Source organism: Typopeltis vanoorti, chromosome 3 (assembly GCF_054136105.1).
Source record: "Typopeltis vanoorti isolate ZY-2024b chromosome 3, IOZ_Tvanoo_1.0, whole genome shotgun sequence".
In the NCBI taxonomy this organism is placed as follows: Eukaryota; Metazoa; Arthropoda; class Arachnida; order Uropygi; family Thelyphonidae; genus Typopeltis; species Typopeltis vanoorti.
The window spans coordinates 87,169,298-87,189,224 of NC_143551.1; the positions used below are offsets into that span (position 1 = coordinate 87,169,298).

The window sequence follows — 19,927 nt, forward strand, 5'->3', positions numbered from 1 at the left end:
TCTGCTGTTAAGCTGTTAAAGGATGGGGGTTTGGGAAAAGTGGGGGTAAAGCAATGTGGAGGAATTACCCCCAACTTTTCCCAAACCCCCTTCCTTTAACAGCAGATGAATGCATATCACCGGAATAAGGAGATAGCCAACAACATCCAAAAAAGGTATGTCAATATTTTCTTCCTATATTATTCTTCATATATTATTTTTATAACTCATCAGTAATGCCCTAAGATTTGAGTAAAAAGCCAATAACATTGACAAAAGAGGCACTCCTAAATGAAAGTAGACTATATTAGTCATAAAAATAATACTACATTTTTAATACTGTATGGGGAGCAACATAGCTTTGTGAAAGGTCAGTCATGCCTTAGTAATTTACTATCTTTTTATAATAGAGTAAGAAAAGTTGGATAAGGAAATGGCTATGCGATAATTATGCTGGATTTTGCAAAGGCATTTGACAGAGCTTCACATGGAACTCAGTTACACAAATTAGACTAAATGGGGAAGGATATGATATGACACTGGTTAAGTGAATAGGAGGGTGGCTGCTGGACAGATATCAAAAAGTGGTATATGGAGGGGAAGAATTGAGATTAAAACAGGCGACTAGTGGTGTGCCACAGGTTTCAATGCTGGGACCTTTGCTGTTCAATTTATACATAAATGATACAGGAAATAACTTGAAAAGAAATATTCAGTTGTTTACTGACAATGTGAAATTAGGTAGAGTAATAATTAATCAAGCTGATGTGGAGAGCTTGAAGGATAATTTACATAGGCTCAGTTTAATGTGGAGAAATAAGTTATGCATCTTGGAATAAATAGATTACAAGCTGTGTATCACATTGATGAAACTGTACTCCAGGAAATAGATGAAGCTAGAGCTTTAGGGATGGTGGTAGACAGAGAAGTTTAGAAGACATATTGCTAAGGTTGCTCATAAGATTACTTGGTTGTTGAAGAACACACTAACAGGCAGAGAGATAAGGAAGTTGTTATTCCACTTTAGAAGACTTTGATACATCCACATCTGGATTACTGTGCTAAAGTCTGATCTCCTGGGTTTCTTGGAGATGAGGAAGTGGTGGAAAAGATTCAGAGGCAAGCGATCAGGATGGTGAATGGTCTGTGGAATGTTCCTTATGAGGATAGATTGAGGATGTGTGGATTGCTAAAGTCGGTTGATAGGAGAAAAGAAGAGATATGATATAAACGTTTAAGTTGCTTAAAAGATTTTATAAGAATGATGCAGGGGAGATATTTCAGCACTTGGCTAGAGGCACCAGAACAAGAGGTCATCCAGTTGTAAGTGCTTCGTCTATTAATGGGTTCAAGGAGAGGTATGATAGATTATGTGGATAGCTTGGGTCTCTTGCGATGAGTCTTCAGACTTCATGGAGGCAGCTGTACAATAATAATAATAATATGATTCTGTCATACATCTATCTTTCACTCCCTTAAGTTTAATCAGAGATTTTATATCTGTGGAATCTAGCCTTCAACGTGTTTTATTTCTAACTCAACTCTCAGATCTATAAATTAAAAAACAGGTTGATCAAAGACTAGAATCACATTAACATTACTCTAAATGAACAAGAGTTCAAAAATGTGTTTTGAACCATTTTTTGGAAATTACTTTTTTTCCTATTAAGTGACCGAGAAAAAAAAATAACACGGATCAAACTCAGGCCATTCAAAATATAAAAACTTCAATAATAATACATAAATTCAATACTCACAGTGTGAATCCTCTAGCAACCATTTCAGCTTCTTGAATAATGCAAAGGCATTTCTTCATATTGACTACAAGGGATTTCACTACCTCTTTCAAAATTTAAAAAAAACTTCAATAATAATACATAAATTCAATACTCACAGTGTGAATCCTCTAGCAACCATTTCAGCTTCTTGAATAATGCGAAGGCATTTCTTCATATTGACTACAAGGGATTTCACTACCTCTTTTAACTCGCTCAGTTTTTTTAGATTTTTATTTGTTATCTTTCTGAAGTAGAGAAAGAGAAATAACTGCATAATGGATACACAAAATCCAGCAGCTGCAGTAAATATAACAGTATTCTGCAAAAATCCTGTTGTTTCTGCTTGTATAACATGTGGACGATATAATTTAACTGCTGCATAAGAAAGAAAAATAGATAAACAGAAGGATGCCCTAAAAATAAAATAAAATAATTATTACTCCTTCATTACCTTCATCAATGTTATTTATAACTTAATTTCATTCACTGTGAGCACAGAACAAAAAAAAATCATCATCATTTATTAAATCAAAACAGAATTTTTCTATTATCTGCACTTTTTCAGTAATACAAGAATTGTGTTCACAAATGAACTAATTTCTTTAAATTACTTTTTTACATGTGATTTCCACACATGAAAGGTAAAGCTTATTGTAAATTAGTACTATGGGATAGACTAAGGAATTTCATTTATCATTACTACAAGAATCTCCAGGGAGTTAAGGACTTATTGAAGGAGGCCATGCCATATATTACTCACACCATGCCATACTTTCTCTTGAATTCATTCACACTATCTGCAATCACAACCTCCAAAGGCAAGTCATTTCTGTCCACTCCATGAGAGAAAAATCTAGCTCTCACCTCTTTCTTGACAGTATTCATTTTCAAATTCCATGCATACTCTCTCATCCTCTCCCAACTCTATATAAAAATGAAAAATTCTATCTACCATTATCCTGTATGGCCCTTTCAGAAGTTTGTCAGTCTATCATATCACTACTCTTTATCCTGTTTGATAGTATATGCAGTCAACAAATTCCCAATCTCTCCTCATAATCTATATAATGTATATATATAATCTATATGATGCAGATACAGTGAGGAGAGTGTTAAAGATGAGGTTAAAGATGAGTCCAAATGAGGTTATATCCAAGTCAGGCAAAATGACTTCCTTATTCTTACATGTGAATGTTTGTTTCAGCATTGCAATTATCCTCTGGGTTGTATTTACAATCATTGCTGTATGGTCTCTGAACTTCAACATCATATCCTATCAATTTCTTCCAACATAACTGCACCGATATAATATGCCACTGGATATCACATTACACCAAAGTGCATAACTTTACATTCAACTAACACTGAAATGACAGCCATTTTTACATGTCCACAATCCCATCTCATTCAAATCATTCTGCAAGTACTGTAATGTCAGTTACATTTCTGATTACCCTACCCACGTTTGCATCATCAGCAAATAGCATTATGGCTTCTCTTAAATACTTTCCAATGTCATTAATGTAAAGAATGAATAACGGTTATCTAAGGGCTGATTCCTTGGGTACACTACTGGTCATCTTACATCTTGAAGCCTCCCACACTCTTTAATAAATTTCAGGCTGCCATCCTCTTATCCAAACTAACAATTTAAAATCCAATCCTATAGTCTCCAACCTGTGCAAATGCCTTCCATCCTATATTCATTTAAAAGGCTTAAAAAATTCTAAACGTATCATGGTGTATTCATTATCCTTGTCTATTAAAAGTCCAGTTACTAATTGCAAAGTATATGTTCTCCCTGTCAAACCATTTCTGTTACCTAAATTCATATTCAATTTATGAAACAGCTCTAGTACCTCCTCATATGCCCAAGTTTCTTCCTCCAGTGTAGAGTTAGCATTCAATTGTATATTGTATATATATATATGTTACCGTGAAAGACCGAAATTAGAGAATGTTGACACATACCAAATACGTCGGTGAAAGACCGAATATCTGGTTATATTATTATACATTCGAACCATTGCCGGTAAGCTCTGATGAGGGTCGAAACGACAATGAGTAAAATTTTTATTTTGATATATATCATAATATTATTTCTCCTATTTTGACATATATCATATATTAAAAAGTTGCATTTTTGTCTTAACGTAATAAAAATATTTTTATTCAACATTCACCATCAGTGCATGCTGAATGTGTAAGTTAATTATTGGTATTATTTTCTTTTCTGATTTAGAATGTACTGTTTGTTTTAGGTTCAACAGTTTATTTACATGTGCTGTTACTTAAGTTTTCTCCTATTTTGACATATATCATAATATTATTTCTCCTATTTTGACATATATCATATATTAAAAAGTTGCATTTTTGTCTTAACTTAATAAAAATATTTTTATTCAACATTCATCATCAGTGCATGCTGAATGTCAACATTTGCCGGTGTAAGTGAGAAAAAATGATATTTAGCAAATATTTCGTACATACACCAAGCGACTATGTGAATGTTGACATTCACCAGAGAATATCGACATTTGCCAGACATCAGTCTTTCACAGTAACACAGACATATATCATCATCAAATTCCTGCCATGTACCCTCAAGGGGTGTACAGGATATGATAGTACTACATGAAAAAAATTACATCATTATTAATTTCCTATCTACAATTTTCCTCCAAATCAGCCTGTTACTTGTCAAGACTCCAACATTATCAGATCTTATATTTCTATCGTCTAAAGCACTTTGTACCGTATCAATCCACATATATCTTGGTCTTCCTCTGGTCGTTTGCTGCCAACCTGGCAGAGAACACTTGTTTTGCTAATCTTTCTTCGACCATTCTGTTTAAGTGACCATACCACCTGAGATTAGCTCTGCTAACACATTCCTGGATGCTGACAATGTCAAGTTCTTTCCTAATATCCTCGTTTTTAATATGATATTGCCATTGATGCCATCTGTTCATGCCTATAATCTTTTTCAGGACTCTCATATCTGTGGTCTCTAGTCTTTGGTCAAATGTTTTACTTCAGACCAAGCTCTCATATCCATAAGTTAAAACTGGTTTGAACACTGTCTTGTATACAGCTATTTTAGTGTTCCGACTAATTTCTCTCTTATTCCATATCAATTTATTCAATTGACTTCCCACCATACCAGCTTTACTGATTCTGTTGTCTATTTCTATATTCAATTTACCATCTTCAGTAAAAATCATGCTTAAAAAGCTGAAATGTTTTACTTGTTCCACAGGTTCTCCATTCACAACACAGTTGACATTTTCAATGATTCTGCCTATTTTCATTGTCTTTGTCTTTTTATTGCTGACCTTCATACCATATCTATTACAACAGCTATTCAATTTAGTCAGAGAATCTTGCAGACTTGTAGCAGATTTATCTAGAAGTATAACATTGTCTTCATAAAGCAAAGAGCTGACATTAACATCTCCAATTTTGATATCATGTTTAATACCACTTTCCTTCATAATGTGATCCATATAGATAATGAATAACAGAGGGGATAATGTACATCCTTGTTTCACACCAGATTTAACATTAAACCATCTTCCTGTACTTCCTTCAATTCTAACTGCTGACTTACAACTCAAATAAAGACTAAGTATTGCTTGATATAATGTCCCATTGACACATATAACTGCAGCGTATTGAATAGCTTCTCTCTTGGCACCTTGTCATAAGCCTTTTCCAAATCGACAAAACTTAAATACAGATCTTTGTTATATTCCCATGCTTTCTCGACTATTTGTCGTAAAGTGAAGATCTGATCCTGACAGCCTCTATTTGGCCTGAATCCAGCTTGTTCTTCACCAAGCTTTTCTTCCACAATTCTTCTCAACCGTTTCTCAAGTATACTTGCATAGATCTTACCAGGAACACTCAGTAGGGAAATACCTCTGTAATTCTCACATGCAGTTTTATTTCCCTTTTTATATAAGGGTACTATGAGAGCTCTACTCCAATCATCGGGAATTCGTCCCTCTGTCCAGGCTTTCTGAACTATGCAGTGCAGCCACTGTAAGACTCTTATACCACCATACTTCAGCATTTCTGGTCGAATATCATCTACTCCTGCTGCCTTTCCACATTTCAAGCCTTTGATGGCTTTTTCTACTTCAAGTATGGATATGTATTTCTGACTGCATGCCTGGTCAGTGTTTTTTTATCACTGTGCTGTCATCACTGCTTGTTTCATTTAGCAGTTTTTCAAAGTAATTACTCCATACTTCAAGGATATCTTTTTCTCCCATTTTCATATCACCTTTATCATCTCTAACTCCTTTTACAGCACTCTTTTCTCCATTCCTAAGCTTCTTCAACAACCTCCAGAATATTTTGCTACCTTCTTGATATTTATTTTCTATATTCTTGCCAAACTCCTCCCATGACTTTTGTTTAGCTAGTTTTACATAGTGTTTAGCATTCTTGCATTTGTCTCTGTATTCCCTAAGAGCACAAGCTGACTTATTTGACAGGGACTTTTGATATGCTTTCTTCTTTTCCTTCACTGTCTCTTTAACTTGCTGTGTCCACCAGGGAGTTCTGATTTTTTTATCCTTGCAGATAACCTCACCACATGCCTCTCTGGCAGAATCAATCAATGTTTTCTTCAGAGTTTGCCACTGAATCTCCAAGGTTTGATTCCTGTTCTCAAATTCTTTCATTTTTTCTTCAATAATCTTTGTGTATTTTAGTCTACAGTTCACATCTGAGAGCTGTTCAACTTTTATTCGTTTTTAAACTTTCTTACATGTTATTCTTTTCAATATGAAATTCAATTTTATCCTGCTCAAGACTAAATAGTGATCACTTCCAATTTCAAATCCTCTGTACACTCTGGTGTCCTGCACCAGGGAGAAAACATCACTATCAACAATAACATAGTCAATGAGACTTTTCTTATTCCTAATCTCTCCATGTGAATTTGTGCATATTTTTATGTTGGAACATGTTGTTAGTAATAACCAGTCCATGTCCTGAGCAGAAATCCATTAGATATTTGGTATTATTATTAGCTTTGCTCTTTTCTCCAAATTTTCCCAAAATATTTTTGTATGTCTCACAATCATTTTCTACTCTGCTATTCAGATCCCCAACAAGGACCAACTTTTTCGTTTTCATTGTCAGTTGCTTTTTCTAAAGCCTCAAAAAATTCCTGCACTTCTTTCTACCTTAGTAGAACCTTCTGTGGTACCATAGACACAAATAAGTCTCATTGTCCAGTTCCCCATTCTCATATTTGCCCACATTACTCTACTTGAGACTGACTGCCATTCAAGAAGATTAGCCTCGTATTTTGTGTTGAATACTATGGCTACTCCTTCTTTTCCTTGATTGTCATTGCCTGAATATAACATTTTGTATTTATTGCTCAGAAAGATCTCACCAGTTTTTGTCTTTTTTGTTTCAGTCACCCCTATTATGTCGATCTGTACTTATCTAATTCCTCAGCTAGCTCCATTTCTTTGCCATTCAGGCTTCTTATGTTGATAGTACCGATCTTTAACTCTGGTGATGTTGAGTTGGGGTTTGTTTTCAGATTTCACACACTCATATATATATATATATATTTTGCATTGATGAGTTATTCTTTCACATTACTTGCTACATAACAATAGTATTCTTCTGAATTGTCTTTAGCTTGCAGAACTAGTTTCTTTTTATATTCTGTCTCTCTCTCTCTCACTTAGCTTTACATACAATAGTTGTAACTCTTCTGACTTGTATCAATATGAGGATATCTAAATACAAGGACTATGCCTGGTTCTGCCAATTCTGCTATTCAGGACTTGCTGACCACTCTTTGGACACCCACCACAGGATACAATGGAAGAAGGCCACTCTATTACACCACAGCAAAAATAAAGTATGAAAGACTATTCATCAAATCTGCCTCAGCTCTGAAAAATTTTCCAAATCTCAACAAATTTGAGTGCATCAGACTGTACCAAATTTGGGAAGCATACATTTTAAGATCGTCAGCCCAAGGGCCAAGACAACCCAATTTAGATCACTAGGACACATTTAGGACTCTATGCTTAACTTCTATTGCTTTCATTCAGCCTCATTTGCTCAGTGTTAGTGCCTGCATGCATATATCATTGTTTTTTTATGATCCCTGATAATGGCAATGTAACATTGCAGAAATATAGGAAGGTATTAATTAAAGTTTTTGTAATTAATATTCTAGTATATGTTATCATTTCCTGAAAAATTAAAAGCTATGTGCAACCAATGTATAAGTTTATCGACAAGGATGTCAATTTAATATTGAAAAATGTAAGGTTATGCACTTCAGGTTGAAAAGGTTACATACTGTGTATCACGTTGATGGTACTGAATTGCAGGAAATTGATGAGGCTAGGGACTTGGGGATAATGGTGGACAGAAAGTTGAGGTTCAGATGACATATTGCAAAAGTCAGTAAATAAAATAGCTCAAAGATTACTTGGATGTTCAAAAACACACTAACAAGTAAAAATAGGGAAGTCATTATCCCTCTTTATAAGGCTATGATTTGACCTCATCTTGACTACTATGCACAGATTTTTCACCTGGGTTTCTTGGGGACCACGAGGTAGTAAAGAAAATTCAGAGATGCGTGACTATGCTGGTGACAGGTCTGTGGGATGCTCCCATTGAGAATCGGGTGAAAGTGTATGGGTTAAAACATTTAGTTGATAAGTGAAAACAGGGGACGATAGAAACTTTTAAGATATTAAAGAGATTTTATAAAATTGATGCAAAGGAAATTTTTCAATATATATGACAAATAGAGAACTAAGAGTTATCCATGGAAGTTGTGTAAGAGTGTAGTTAGTAGGAGGGGGGGTGCCATTTAGATTTTTTACATGGAGAGTGATGAATGAGTGGAATGGATTGCCAGAATCAGTTGTGGGTTCCCTGACAGTGAATGAGTTTAAGGGGGAGTTATGATAGGTTGTGTGTATAATAGTTAGTTTGGATCTCCCATGATAAGTTTTCAGATTCCATGGAGATAATAATAATAAAATCAAGAGAAATATAAGCCAGTTAATAAACATCCTTTTGTAATTTAGTTTTTGTTTGGTGCTGTAATATCATTAAAATTAAGTTATGCATAACACCCAAGCCTATCAACTAGATAAATTATAAGATAATTTGAATCATATGAATATAAAATTACATGCTCATTCTAATTAATCAGTTTTGTTTTTTTAAAATATCAATTCCCACAAATAAGGTCATAACATAACTTACAGAATAGTGCTGAGTATGTGGAGACAGGGCACTAGAAATATGTTCAGTTTGCATTATTATCTAAATTTTATATTTGTAATCTTCTCCATTCTACCAAAACCTTGGTAAACCTACAATATTATCAGTTTAAACATTCATAGACAGACTGCTATAAAAAAAAAAAAAAAAAATTGTGAAAAACTGGAAGAATGAAGTTAGTTAACAATGTATAAAATAACAAGAAAAAAAAATAATCTTATACAAGATTAAAAAATAAGATGCATAAAAAATTAATATCTTACCTACAAGGAGAATTTATAGAGTAATCTGAACACTGATCATTTTCAACTGAGAAGTTTTTCAAAAATATATAATCTTCTTCAATTAAAATTTTGTTGTCAGTAATTATATTTATAAATTCCTCAAGAGATCTGCTATCCTGGAAAATATATATATAAACAAAAAAAATCACTAAATTTTAATGGGATATTTTATTTATAAAGAAAAAACTTTGACTGAAGTTTTTCATCTTTTAAAATTTAAATATTACTTTAAGTATTCATTATGTGACACCTCCAGTAAGTCCAAGGATTCATAATGGAGGCACTCCATTCAGTCCACCATCTAATGTCTGCCAGTATTTTCTGTCTGTAAACTGCATGTGTTCTCTTGTCAATCTGCCTGAATGTAAGTTCCTATTGTGAACAACATTCAAGAGACATTAGAGTTAAGTAATGTCCTAACTTCAAAAAAAAAAAAAAAAAAAAAAAAAAAAAAAAAAAAATCTTAGTGTCTTAAAATGTCAGAAAAAAAAGGAGCAAAAACGTAATATAAACACTGACATCTTGAAAAAATCTTTAATTCATGCAATCTTGAGAAAAATGCATGAATTAAAGATTTTTTAATATATTTTAATTCAAATACCCAAGGAATTATAAGACTCCTCTTGGTGAATATTATGATTTTATATTACTTCTCCTGTAAATTTACTGCAATGTTATACACAGGAGTGCACTATAGGGTTGTATGACAATTTGTATTTTATTTACAAACATTTGTTAATTCAGTGTGTTATTGAAACAGGATTAACATGTCATAGGGAACTATGGCAACAGATTAACTTTTTTGCCATTTTCAGTCAGGGCTTGACAAAATATGCTTGCCTATGTCAAGTTTATTTTACTAGCTGATGAGCAGCTGCAGTTCGAATAAAACAGAATATTTTTTATTTACTAAAAAATAACTTTTAACTTTAAAAAACACAGATGCAGCACCAGTGATAGATTATGGAACTACTACTAACTTACTGAGACATAATTATAAAACTGGGGGGGGGGGGTACATTTTTTGGGCAAGTACATTTTTTTTTTACATGGTAAGTAGGATTTTGCATTCTTTTGGCATTCACCAAATCCAGAGTCATTCATCAGATTGCAAGATGGCAAAGGTCTGAGTACAATGGCAGTGAGCTTTGCACCACTCTGCATCTGACACTTGTCATTCTCCTTGAGGTTAGGCCTGTGTGTGTGTGTGTGTGTGTGTATGTTTGCATGACCATAGGATACCTATGTTCTTCAGTTCCCAATGAACAGATATGGTGCTAGTGTTATCTGCAGAGGCTTATCAGAACTCAGGGTATTTCAAATGAGGACAGGCAATTTTTCATGCCCTGCTTAAGCACTCCCATTATGAGATTTGGGGTGTCCAGATATTTTTGATCAGACAGTGTAGCTACCAATATATTAGTAAATACATTAAATACACTAAAAATACACCAAGTAATTTAAGAAAACATTCCATAAAAAAAAAAAAATATTTTACCAGAGTATTAAACAGTTTTTGTGGAAACAAAGTTACCTACATATAGATAAGCTTTAGCTGTTGGTCACTATTCATGAGAATGATTCAAAGTATGAATGGTATTCTAAATCAAATAGTATTTTCCACCGGTTTTGTTTATACCAAGCTGTAATGAACAAAGTTATCTAATAATATGTGAGATAGCTAACCAACATTAATTAACATGATGAAACAGACTGGAATTTTTTTTCTTGTCGATTAGTATATCATTGGATCATTTTGCAGTGTAATTTTATCATGGATATTTTAATCAGTCATTTTGTTCTTCATACATCTAATGATAATATAATGTATACTGTGAGGTAACATTAAACATTCATCTTGTTGGCTTATGAAAATTACAACTAACAGTTGAGTAAAGTGAACTTTATTTCTACTTATATTTACATTCTAATTTGTATCTCTTTATGGGTGGTCTTCCCATAAAAATGGGAAGACCACCCATAAAAATCAGTGCAACGTATAGCACATTAGTAGCATGGATGGATTGAGTGTAAGATGATCTGGGAACTCAGCTCTAGATTTTAGTTTAAATTATTATTTTTTTTTTTTTGGGAAGGGAGGGGGTTTACAGTATTTATTGCATATGCAATAAGTAATATTTTCAGATTCTTCACAGGCCTAAGCAATGAAATGGTGCAAAGAAACCATGGAAAACTATTTTTTAGGATTGTAGATGGACTGTGAGTTGGTTAAAAAAAAGATTTAATCTTATTTGAGTAATTCTGGTATGCACTGGATGAATGACACTGAAGATTTTTCCACTTGGTTATACTATGAATTAAAGATACCAAGAAATTATATACTTGGTTTAATCCTTTATCGAAGTGTACAGTGTCATTCATCCAGTGCATACCAGAATTACTCAAATAAGATTAAATCTTTCTTTTAACCAACTCAAAGTCCATCTACAATCCTAAAAAATAGTTATCCATGGTTTCTCTGCATCATTTCATTGCTTAGGCCAGTGAAGAATCTGAAAATATTAGTTATTGCATATGCATTTTGTAAATACTGTAAATTCCCCCCCCCCTAAAACAAACAAACAAATAATTTAAACTAAAACCTAGAGCTGAGTTCCCAGATCATCTAATACTCCATCCATCCAAGTTACACTTGGATAAAGGATTAAACCAAGTATATAATTTCTTGGTATTTTTAATTTAGAATTATCTGTGAGCGTGTATGTGTATACAGTGGGGGGGGGGGGGAAGAGAAATGAAATAGAGGCCTGCATAAGGCAAAATTTTTTTTGTCCTCCCTTGATGAGTCCTTGAATTCCTTGGCAGAGCAGTTATATCACTCTATATCAGCACTTAATAAACAAGAAAGAAACTTTGCAATAGACTGGGGAATTAATGTAGTTTAACTGAAAATACCCACTAAGCTATATAAACATAAAGCCTTAATGTTTTTGATGGATTTTGGTAAACATAAGAATAAGGGGTGCTACCAAAATATGTACATAATTTTATGATGGTGTTACTGTCCCAGCTTCATCCAATCAGTTCAACCTGCTGACTTTAAGTAGGATTATGGCTGATCTCATGGTAGGCGGATTCATCTTGTACAAGAAGGATAAGTTTTCTATTATAATTAGAAGTGTCCATAAGTATAACTGTTCTTCCTCTGTATGCTCTTGATATAGTCAAATGGTGTTGCATTTACAATGGTGAAATAACACTAATGCCATTTTAAAATATAGTTTATTGGCATCATACAGTTAATAACTTGTACATTTCAACAAACTTTGAACACACTGCTAGCATCCTTAAGAAGTATCAAAACTAACCCCTATGTTTTTACTAAAATAAAGAGCCAAAATACTTCATTTCGGCAATGCAAAATTATATAAATCAAGTGGATATTAAATCCAACATTATTTCAAAGTTGAATGCAGAAACTATGAAGGTTTTGTACGAGATTTGACCAGAGAGCTTACAGGAATACACTCACCAGCAGTTACGAGTTGCCCTAGTGCAAACCTAATAGAAAGCAGGATTGCTTACCCAAGCATCCACATATTCACCTTCTATCAGTCCATTTTGATAAAGTTTCACTGGTCTCTGAGGAGAACGAACCAGTTCAAAACAGCTGTCAGGCCAGTGAAACCTTATCAAAATAAACTGATAGAAGATGAATATGTGGATGCTTGGGAAAGCAATCATGCTTTCTATAAGGTCCGCACTAGGGCAACTCGTAACTGCTGCTGAGTGTATTCCCGTAAGTTCTCTGGTCAAATCTCGTACAAAACCTTCATAGTTTCTGCATTCAGTTTTGTTGAATTTAATATTCACTTGATTTATATAACCCCTATGTTTTTTTTCCTCCCACAGAATGACCTATTTCTTACCACCAACCATTTAAAAAACTGACACCACTGAATGTCTTCCTACTGGGTGTTTAACTAAATCATCTGGAAATGTCATCTTTCATATTTTGGAGAAAATAGCCATTCAACAGAGAAGAAAAAACTAAAAGATTACCAATACTATATCTACTACCAGAAGCTTTGGGATAAAACTAACATACACAAAAAATATCAAAATAAGAAATTCTGTCTAGTAGAATAGTCCATCTCTACATAGAGCTTCTTATTCTTAGTTTAATCCTTTATCCACATGTAAGCAAACAAAGTTTGCTTACATGTGGATAAAGGATTATTAAACTGAAGTATTTTCAGGACTAACTATCTCTAATCCAGAGCATTATAATAATAAGATGTGACACCTTTTGACAACTTGTATATCGAAATATGATTTCTGCATTATTTCAACCTTGGTATCACCTCTGAGTCTGACTCCCACTGATGAAACCTCAATAAAGGTTGAAATCGGTCTGGATAGTGACTTTCCTATAATGCATAGCATTATACATGTCTGCAAGGAGATGTGCTTTGCATTATGGAATACTAAGGCAAATGATGTGAAGTCATACCACCTTTACCACAAGTTGCCCCAGTCCTGATAAACAGGCAGCCCTCGGTTTATGGCTCACTTCCGTCCCTGAAAAAATGGGCATAAACCGAACCCAATTTTAATGGGAGGTACAAAGTTATGTTCCATGCAGTCAAAAATATGCACATGAAGTATACATAACATTATTATATTTAAAGCTTTGATAATACATACATATATATTTGTTAAAATAAAATTATTAATAACGAAAAACAAAACAAATTTATATACAAAAAATATGAAACTTCGAAAAGATATTACATATTTCTATGTTGAAGTTCCTGGCTTCAGATCACCTGCATTTTTTTTTTGAAAAAAGTATCCAGTGTTAACTGCCTAGATTTTCTTTTTCTTTCTTTAAGTAGTTCAGTGTAAGGTCAAATAGATGCGATTACACTCCTTTCTACGTTCGCACTCCACTCCCAATCGTGGTCCATTTCGCAGAGTTCATCAGTCAATGTCTCTATGCTTGCAAGGATACGCTGTAAATCGGCCATTTTCATATCTCTCAGAAGACCTTCTTCATTTTATTTCTCCTCCTTTGAATGTTGACTTAATTGTTCGGTTAATTCTTTTGAGTCTTCATTGGAAAGCGGTTTATCATGGCTCTCTAAGACTTCTGTCACATCTTCAGCTGCAATATTGTCCAATCCCACCTCTCGTGCAAGCTTGGTAACGTCTTCAATAACTTTCTCCTCTTGCTCTAATTCCTCGAAGTCATGCATAAATGCTGGGCGAAATTTTCATCATGCTCCTTTTAAACACCTTGCTGACACTTCGTTCCAAGTGTCAGCTTTGCTGACACTTTGAATGACTGCCAAAAAGACCGCTTGGAACGAATGCCCGCCAATAGTCTTTAATAGTTTTTCCTGAAGTGTCCAAGACTCTTACCCTTTCCATAAATGTTATACGGAGATAATAGGCTTTGAAGATTGAAATAACTCCCTGATCCATCGGTTGCAAAAGCAATATTATGTTTGGGGACATGTAAACAACCTTGACATCCAATGGTGTTCTTACTTCAGCAAGGTTTTGAGGATGTTCAGGGGCACTATCCAAGAGAAGCAATGCCTTGGCTGGCAAATCATTTTCTTTACAGAAGCAAAGCACGGTAGGACAAAAATAATTTGTGTACCAATCTATAAAAGCTTTCTTGTTCCATTTCCAATAGACTGACAGCATGGCTTTTAGACCCTTGAAGGCACGTGGTGTCTGTGAATGGTACACCAACATTGGTTTAGGCTTCAAAGTTCTGGAGACATTTACACCCAACAAAAGCATAAGTCTATCTTTTGCAGCTTTAAAACCTGGAGCTGTTCTTCACAGGAAATGAAGGTGTGTGTGTGTGTGTGTGATGGCAATTTTTTCCAGTAGAGCCCAGTCCCATCAACATTAAAAATGAGATCAGAAGGATAACTTCCTTGTTCTATACAGTCTTGGAATTCTTCAGGGAAAAGCAGCCACTGCCACAACATCTGCACTTGCTGCCTCACCACATAATTTGACACTATGGCACTTACTTCAAGATTTAAATCTCATGAACCAACCTTCACTCTCTAAAAATGTTTCTTTGCCTCCATCTGTCTTTTTAAGATCCTCAAAAATTGTTTTTATTTCTCAGTTATAACAGCTTGCGTCAGAGGAATGTTTTTCTGATTCCAGTCATCTACCCATAATGATAATAATTTTTCCATTTTTTCATGACGTTTACCCCTACTATAACTTACATGTTTGGCACTTAGTACTGCCGTAGACTGTTGTGCAGACTGTTTTATTCTATCTGCATTTTTCATAATTGTAGTAACAGTCGATGGAGGTAAGTTCATACCTCTACAGATATTAGCACGTGTCTGCCCATCTTCCATTCTTTGAATCACCTCTATCTTCTTTTCAAGTGTGATTGATTTCCATACCTTCTTAACACCAAGTTCTGCTAACTTTTCTGCACTTCTTTCATCAGACATGGTAAGTAATTATGTACTTTATCAATTTAAATACGTAGTATGTAAAAAAAATAACATAGAACAATTAGGTAGATTCAACAGTAAAACTAGGTTTGATATATATATATATATATATATATATATATATATATATATCTAAAGTAAAGAAATCAGTAAACAACACTCAAACACTAGAGTGCCTGCTAGCATCGTTTTATCGGTCAGACACACTACAGTAAGAAAGCATGCACAGGCATCTGACGTTATTGTGAATTGGCATAAATCGAACCATCGCAAACCGAGGGCTGCCTGTATATAATTCTTGGTATCTTTAATTTATAGTATAACCAAGTGAAAAACCTTCAACAGATTCTTGTTTTATTTGCATGTTCCTAGATAAGAGTAATTTTAGGCTTGGAACTTAAGAATAAAAGTTTACTCAGGTTCAAATGGTGAACAATTTAATTTATTTGTACTATGTGATCAAAAATATCCAGACATCCCTTTGTAGTAGTGAATATGGCTATTTACATCACAATCATTGCTGATAAAGATTTAAAAGGTAGCACAGAGTCTTGCAATCTTCACAGACAAATGTTAACAGTAAAATGGGCCATACTGAAGAGCTCAGTAACTTTCGATGTAACACTATCATAGAATGACACCTTTTGCAAAAACTCAGTTTGAGAAATTTCTGCCCTGCTGCAGATGTCCCAATTAACTGTAAGTAATGATATTGTGAAGTGGAAACGTCTAAAAGCAACCATAATGAACTTATAACCTGGCATGACACACAAAATCAAAGAATTGGACTGCTGAGTAATGAAGTGCATGGTGGAGGAAAAATCACCTATTCTCAATTCAACTTTTGGTGTAACACTATCATTCATTCAACTCACATTCATATCACAAACATTCAACTATCAAGTTCAGAAATGCCTCTGCAAACAATGCCAGAACCACTACTGTTTATCAAGAGCTGTGGAACATGGGTTTCCATTGTTGCACAGCCACACACACCATCAGCAAGGGTAGCACTAAGCGTTTGGTGGAGTGGTGTAAAGCTCACTGCCGCTGAACTCTGGAGTAGTGGTAATGTATTCTCTGGAGCGATGAATCATGTCTCATCATCTGGCGGTCCAATGGATGAGTCTCATCATCATCATCAAATTCCTGCCATGTACCCTCAGAGGGTGTACAGGATATGATAGTACTACATGAAAAATTTACATCATCACTAACCTTCCTATCTACAATTTTCCTCCAAATCAGTCTGTTACTTGTCAAGACTCCAACATTACCAGATCTTATATTTCTGTCGTCTAAGGCACTTTGTACCGTATCAATCCACCTATATCTTGGTCTTCCTCTGGGTCGTTTCCCTGCCAACTTGGCAGGGAACACTTGTTTTGCTAATCTTTCCTCACCCATTCTGTTTAAGTATGTCAAGTTCTTTCCTAATATTCTCATTTTTAATATGATATTGCCATTGATGACATTTGTTCAAGCCTCTAATCTTTCTCAGGACTCTCATATCTGCGGTCTCTAGTCTTTGGTCAAGTGTTTTACTTCTGACTCAGCTCTCAGATCCATAAGTTAAAACTGGTTTGAACACTGTCTTGTATACAGGTAATTTAGTGTTCTGACTAATTTCTCTTTTATTTCATATGAATTTATTCAATTAACTTCCTGCCATACCAGCTTTGTTTATTCTGTTGTCTATTTCCATATTTAATTTACCATCTTCACTAAAAATTGTGCCTAAGTAGCTGAAATGTTTTATTTGTTCAACAGATAACCAGTCCATGTCATGAGCAGAAATCCAACAGGTATTTTGCCATTATTATTAGCTTTGCTCTTTTCTCTAAATTTTCCCAAAACATTTTTGTATGTCTGACAATCACTTCCTACTCTGCTATTTAGATCCCCAACAAGGACCAACTTTTCCTTTTTCATTGTGTCAGTAGCTTTCTATAAAGCTTCAAAAAATTCCCCCACTTCTGCCTTAGTAGAACCTTCTGTGGGACCATAGGCACAAATAAGTCTCATTGTCCAGTTCCCCATTCAGATATTTGCCCAAATCACTCTACTCGACACTGCCTGCCATTCAAGAAGATGAGCCTCATATTTTGTGTCGAATACTATGGCTACCCTTTCTTTTCCTTGATTGTCATTGCCTGAATATAACATTTTGTATTTATTGCTCAGAAAGATCTCACCAGTTTTTGTCTTTTTTGTTTCAGTCATCCCTATTATGTCAATCTAGTACTTATTTAATTCCTCTGCTAGCTCCATTTCTTTGCCATTCAGGTTTCTTATGTTGAGAATACCGATCTTTAACTCTGGTGATGTTGAGTTGGGGTGTGTTTTCAGATTTGTTCGAGTAGCTGACTTTTTTGCTGTTTGCCCTGGTTCCCTGGCAAAAACAACGAGGGCCTTGTTTAACTGGGCAACACCCCAGCCGGCATGAAATTTTATTATGTTGTACCATCACTTTGTAATTTGGTTTAACCAATAGGAATACAATTTGGTCGGTTAAACCCCAAATTGCCAGCCCATCCTCATTCGTTCAGTATCCAGGTAGATACCCAACAGGGTGCACCACGAGAAGGTGAGGATTGGACATTAGGTCAGAAGCCCTGGTCAGGTCTCCACATTCCTTTAAAGGCTATGTGGAGGTCTCCTCTCAGTTATACAGCTTTGACCCTTAAGCATCCCCCCCCCTTGACCTTTAAGCATTCCTTGGATGAGTCTGGGTTTAGTAAATGCCAAGAGAATGATATGTGAACAAACAGGATGTGCAAGCTGTGAAGTTTGGTGGAGTAGGCATGATCCAGGCCTGCTTTTCATGTTTTCAGGCTGGTCCCTCTAGTTACAAATTCTGTGATTCCAACTTTATGGCAACAGTTCAGTCAAGGCCCTTTCTTGCATCAATATGACAATGTCCACATCCACAAAGCAAGGTCTGTACAAGAATGGTTTGATGATATGAGTATTGGAAAACTGGACTAACCTGCACAGAGTCCTGATCTCCACCCATCAAACATCTATGAGATGAATTGGAATGCCGACTGCAAGTTAGGTCAAATCACCTGACATCAATAACCTACCTCACTAATGCTCTTCTAGAAGAATAGAAGAGAATGTACAGTGCAGTAATGTACTAATGGAAAGCCTTCCTGAAAAATGTAGGTTGTTACAGCAAAAGGTGGACCAACTCCATATTAATGACTTTCATATTAGAGCGAGAGTTGAGATGTGCAGGTATCCAGATATTTTTTGATCAGATAGAGTACTTTAATATGAAAACATTTTCTTCAATTTTGTATATTCAGCATAAAAATAATTTTTGATGGATTTTATTGAAATTTATCATGATCAATTTCAACCCAGCTTATGAAATAAAGTTACAAAAGCACAGAAATATTCACAGTTCTGTTGCTCTCTGATGAATGAAAGAAATTTAAAACAAATTTAAAGAGAAAATTTTCAGTAATTTATTTTTAATTAGAAAAAAAGATTTAAGAAACTTACCAACATCTTTGCATCACTAATAAGAACATTTACAATAGTATTGGAACTCCATTTAATTATCTTCCTAGGTATACTCTAAGGAAACAAAAATTTATAAACACAATATATAGGAACTGTTTATTCAATTTTACTAATTACATAATTCTTTTTGAATTATGGTTCAGCACTCTTTCTACAATTAATAACATGGTATGAAACCTAAAAACTTTTGATCTCAGTACAAATGTGTAGTTAATCACTAAGCTTTAAAATCAAATTTTAGTACAGTGTTTTCTTCATTTCTACTCATGCAGAAATGCCATGTTACACAGTTAGTCTTTGTTTATTTACTTAGGTGATATTGCATTAGTAGTATAATCCATTTTACTACTGATGTATAATTACATTATATAATGTGAACTGTTCATGCAGTAACAATATTCATGATATAACAGGGGTCCAAAGAATGAGAATCTATTGTTACTTTTATATTTTATTACATTTACAACTTATGAATAAAATAGGAATATTTACCAATTTGATGGGAATTATATCACTTTACAGAACAAGTAAATATATTATATTGTAGTTACTTTTCTATATTTCATATATCTACAATGTAATTGCTGATTACATTGTAAATATAAAAAAA

The 19,927-nt window shown here is 34.3% G+C and overlaps 1 protein-coding gene across 1 annotated transcript in view; it reads right to left on the minus strand.

The window, feature by feature from the left end:
- LOC150108353 (vezatin-like) overlaps nt 1-19,927 on the minus strand; it is a 181,970-nt gene that overhangs the window by 119,607 nt on the left and 42,436 nt on the right. Inside the window, exons 3-5 of the mRNA XM_090415753.1 lie at nt 19,297-19,371; nt 9,305-9,441; nt 1,874-2,170 (exon numbers count right to left, since the gene is read on the minus strand). Of these exons, the coding sequence (XP_090271879.1) occupies nt 1,874-2,170; nt 9,305-9,441; nt 19,297-19,371 (509 nt within the window). The remainder of the gene's footprint in view (nt 1-1,873; nt 2,171-9,304; nt 9,442-19,296; nt 19,372-19,927) is intronic.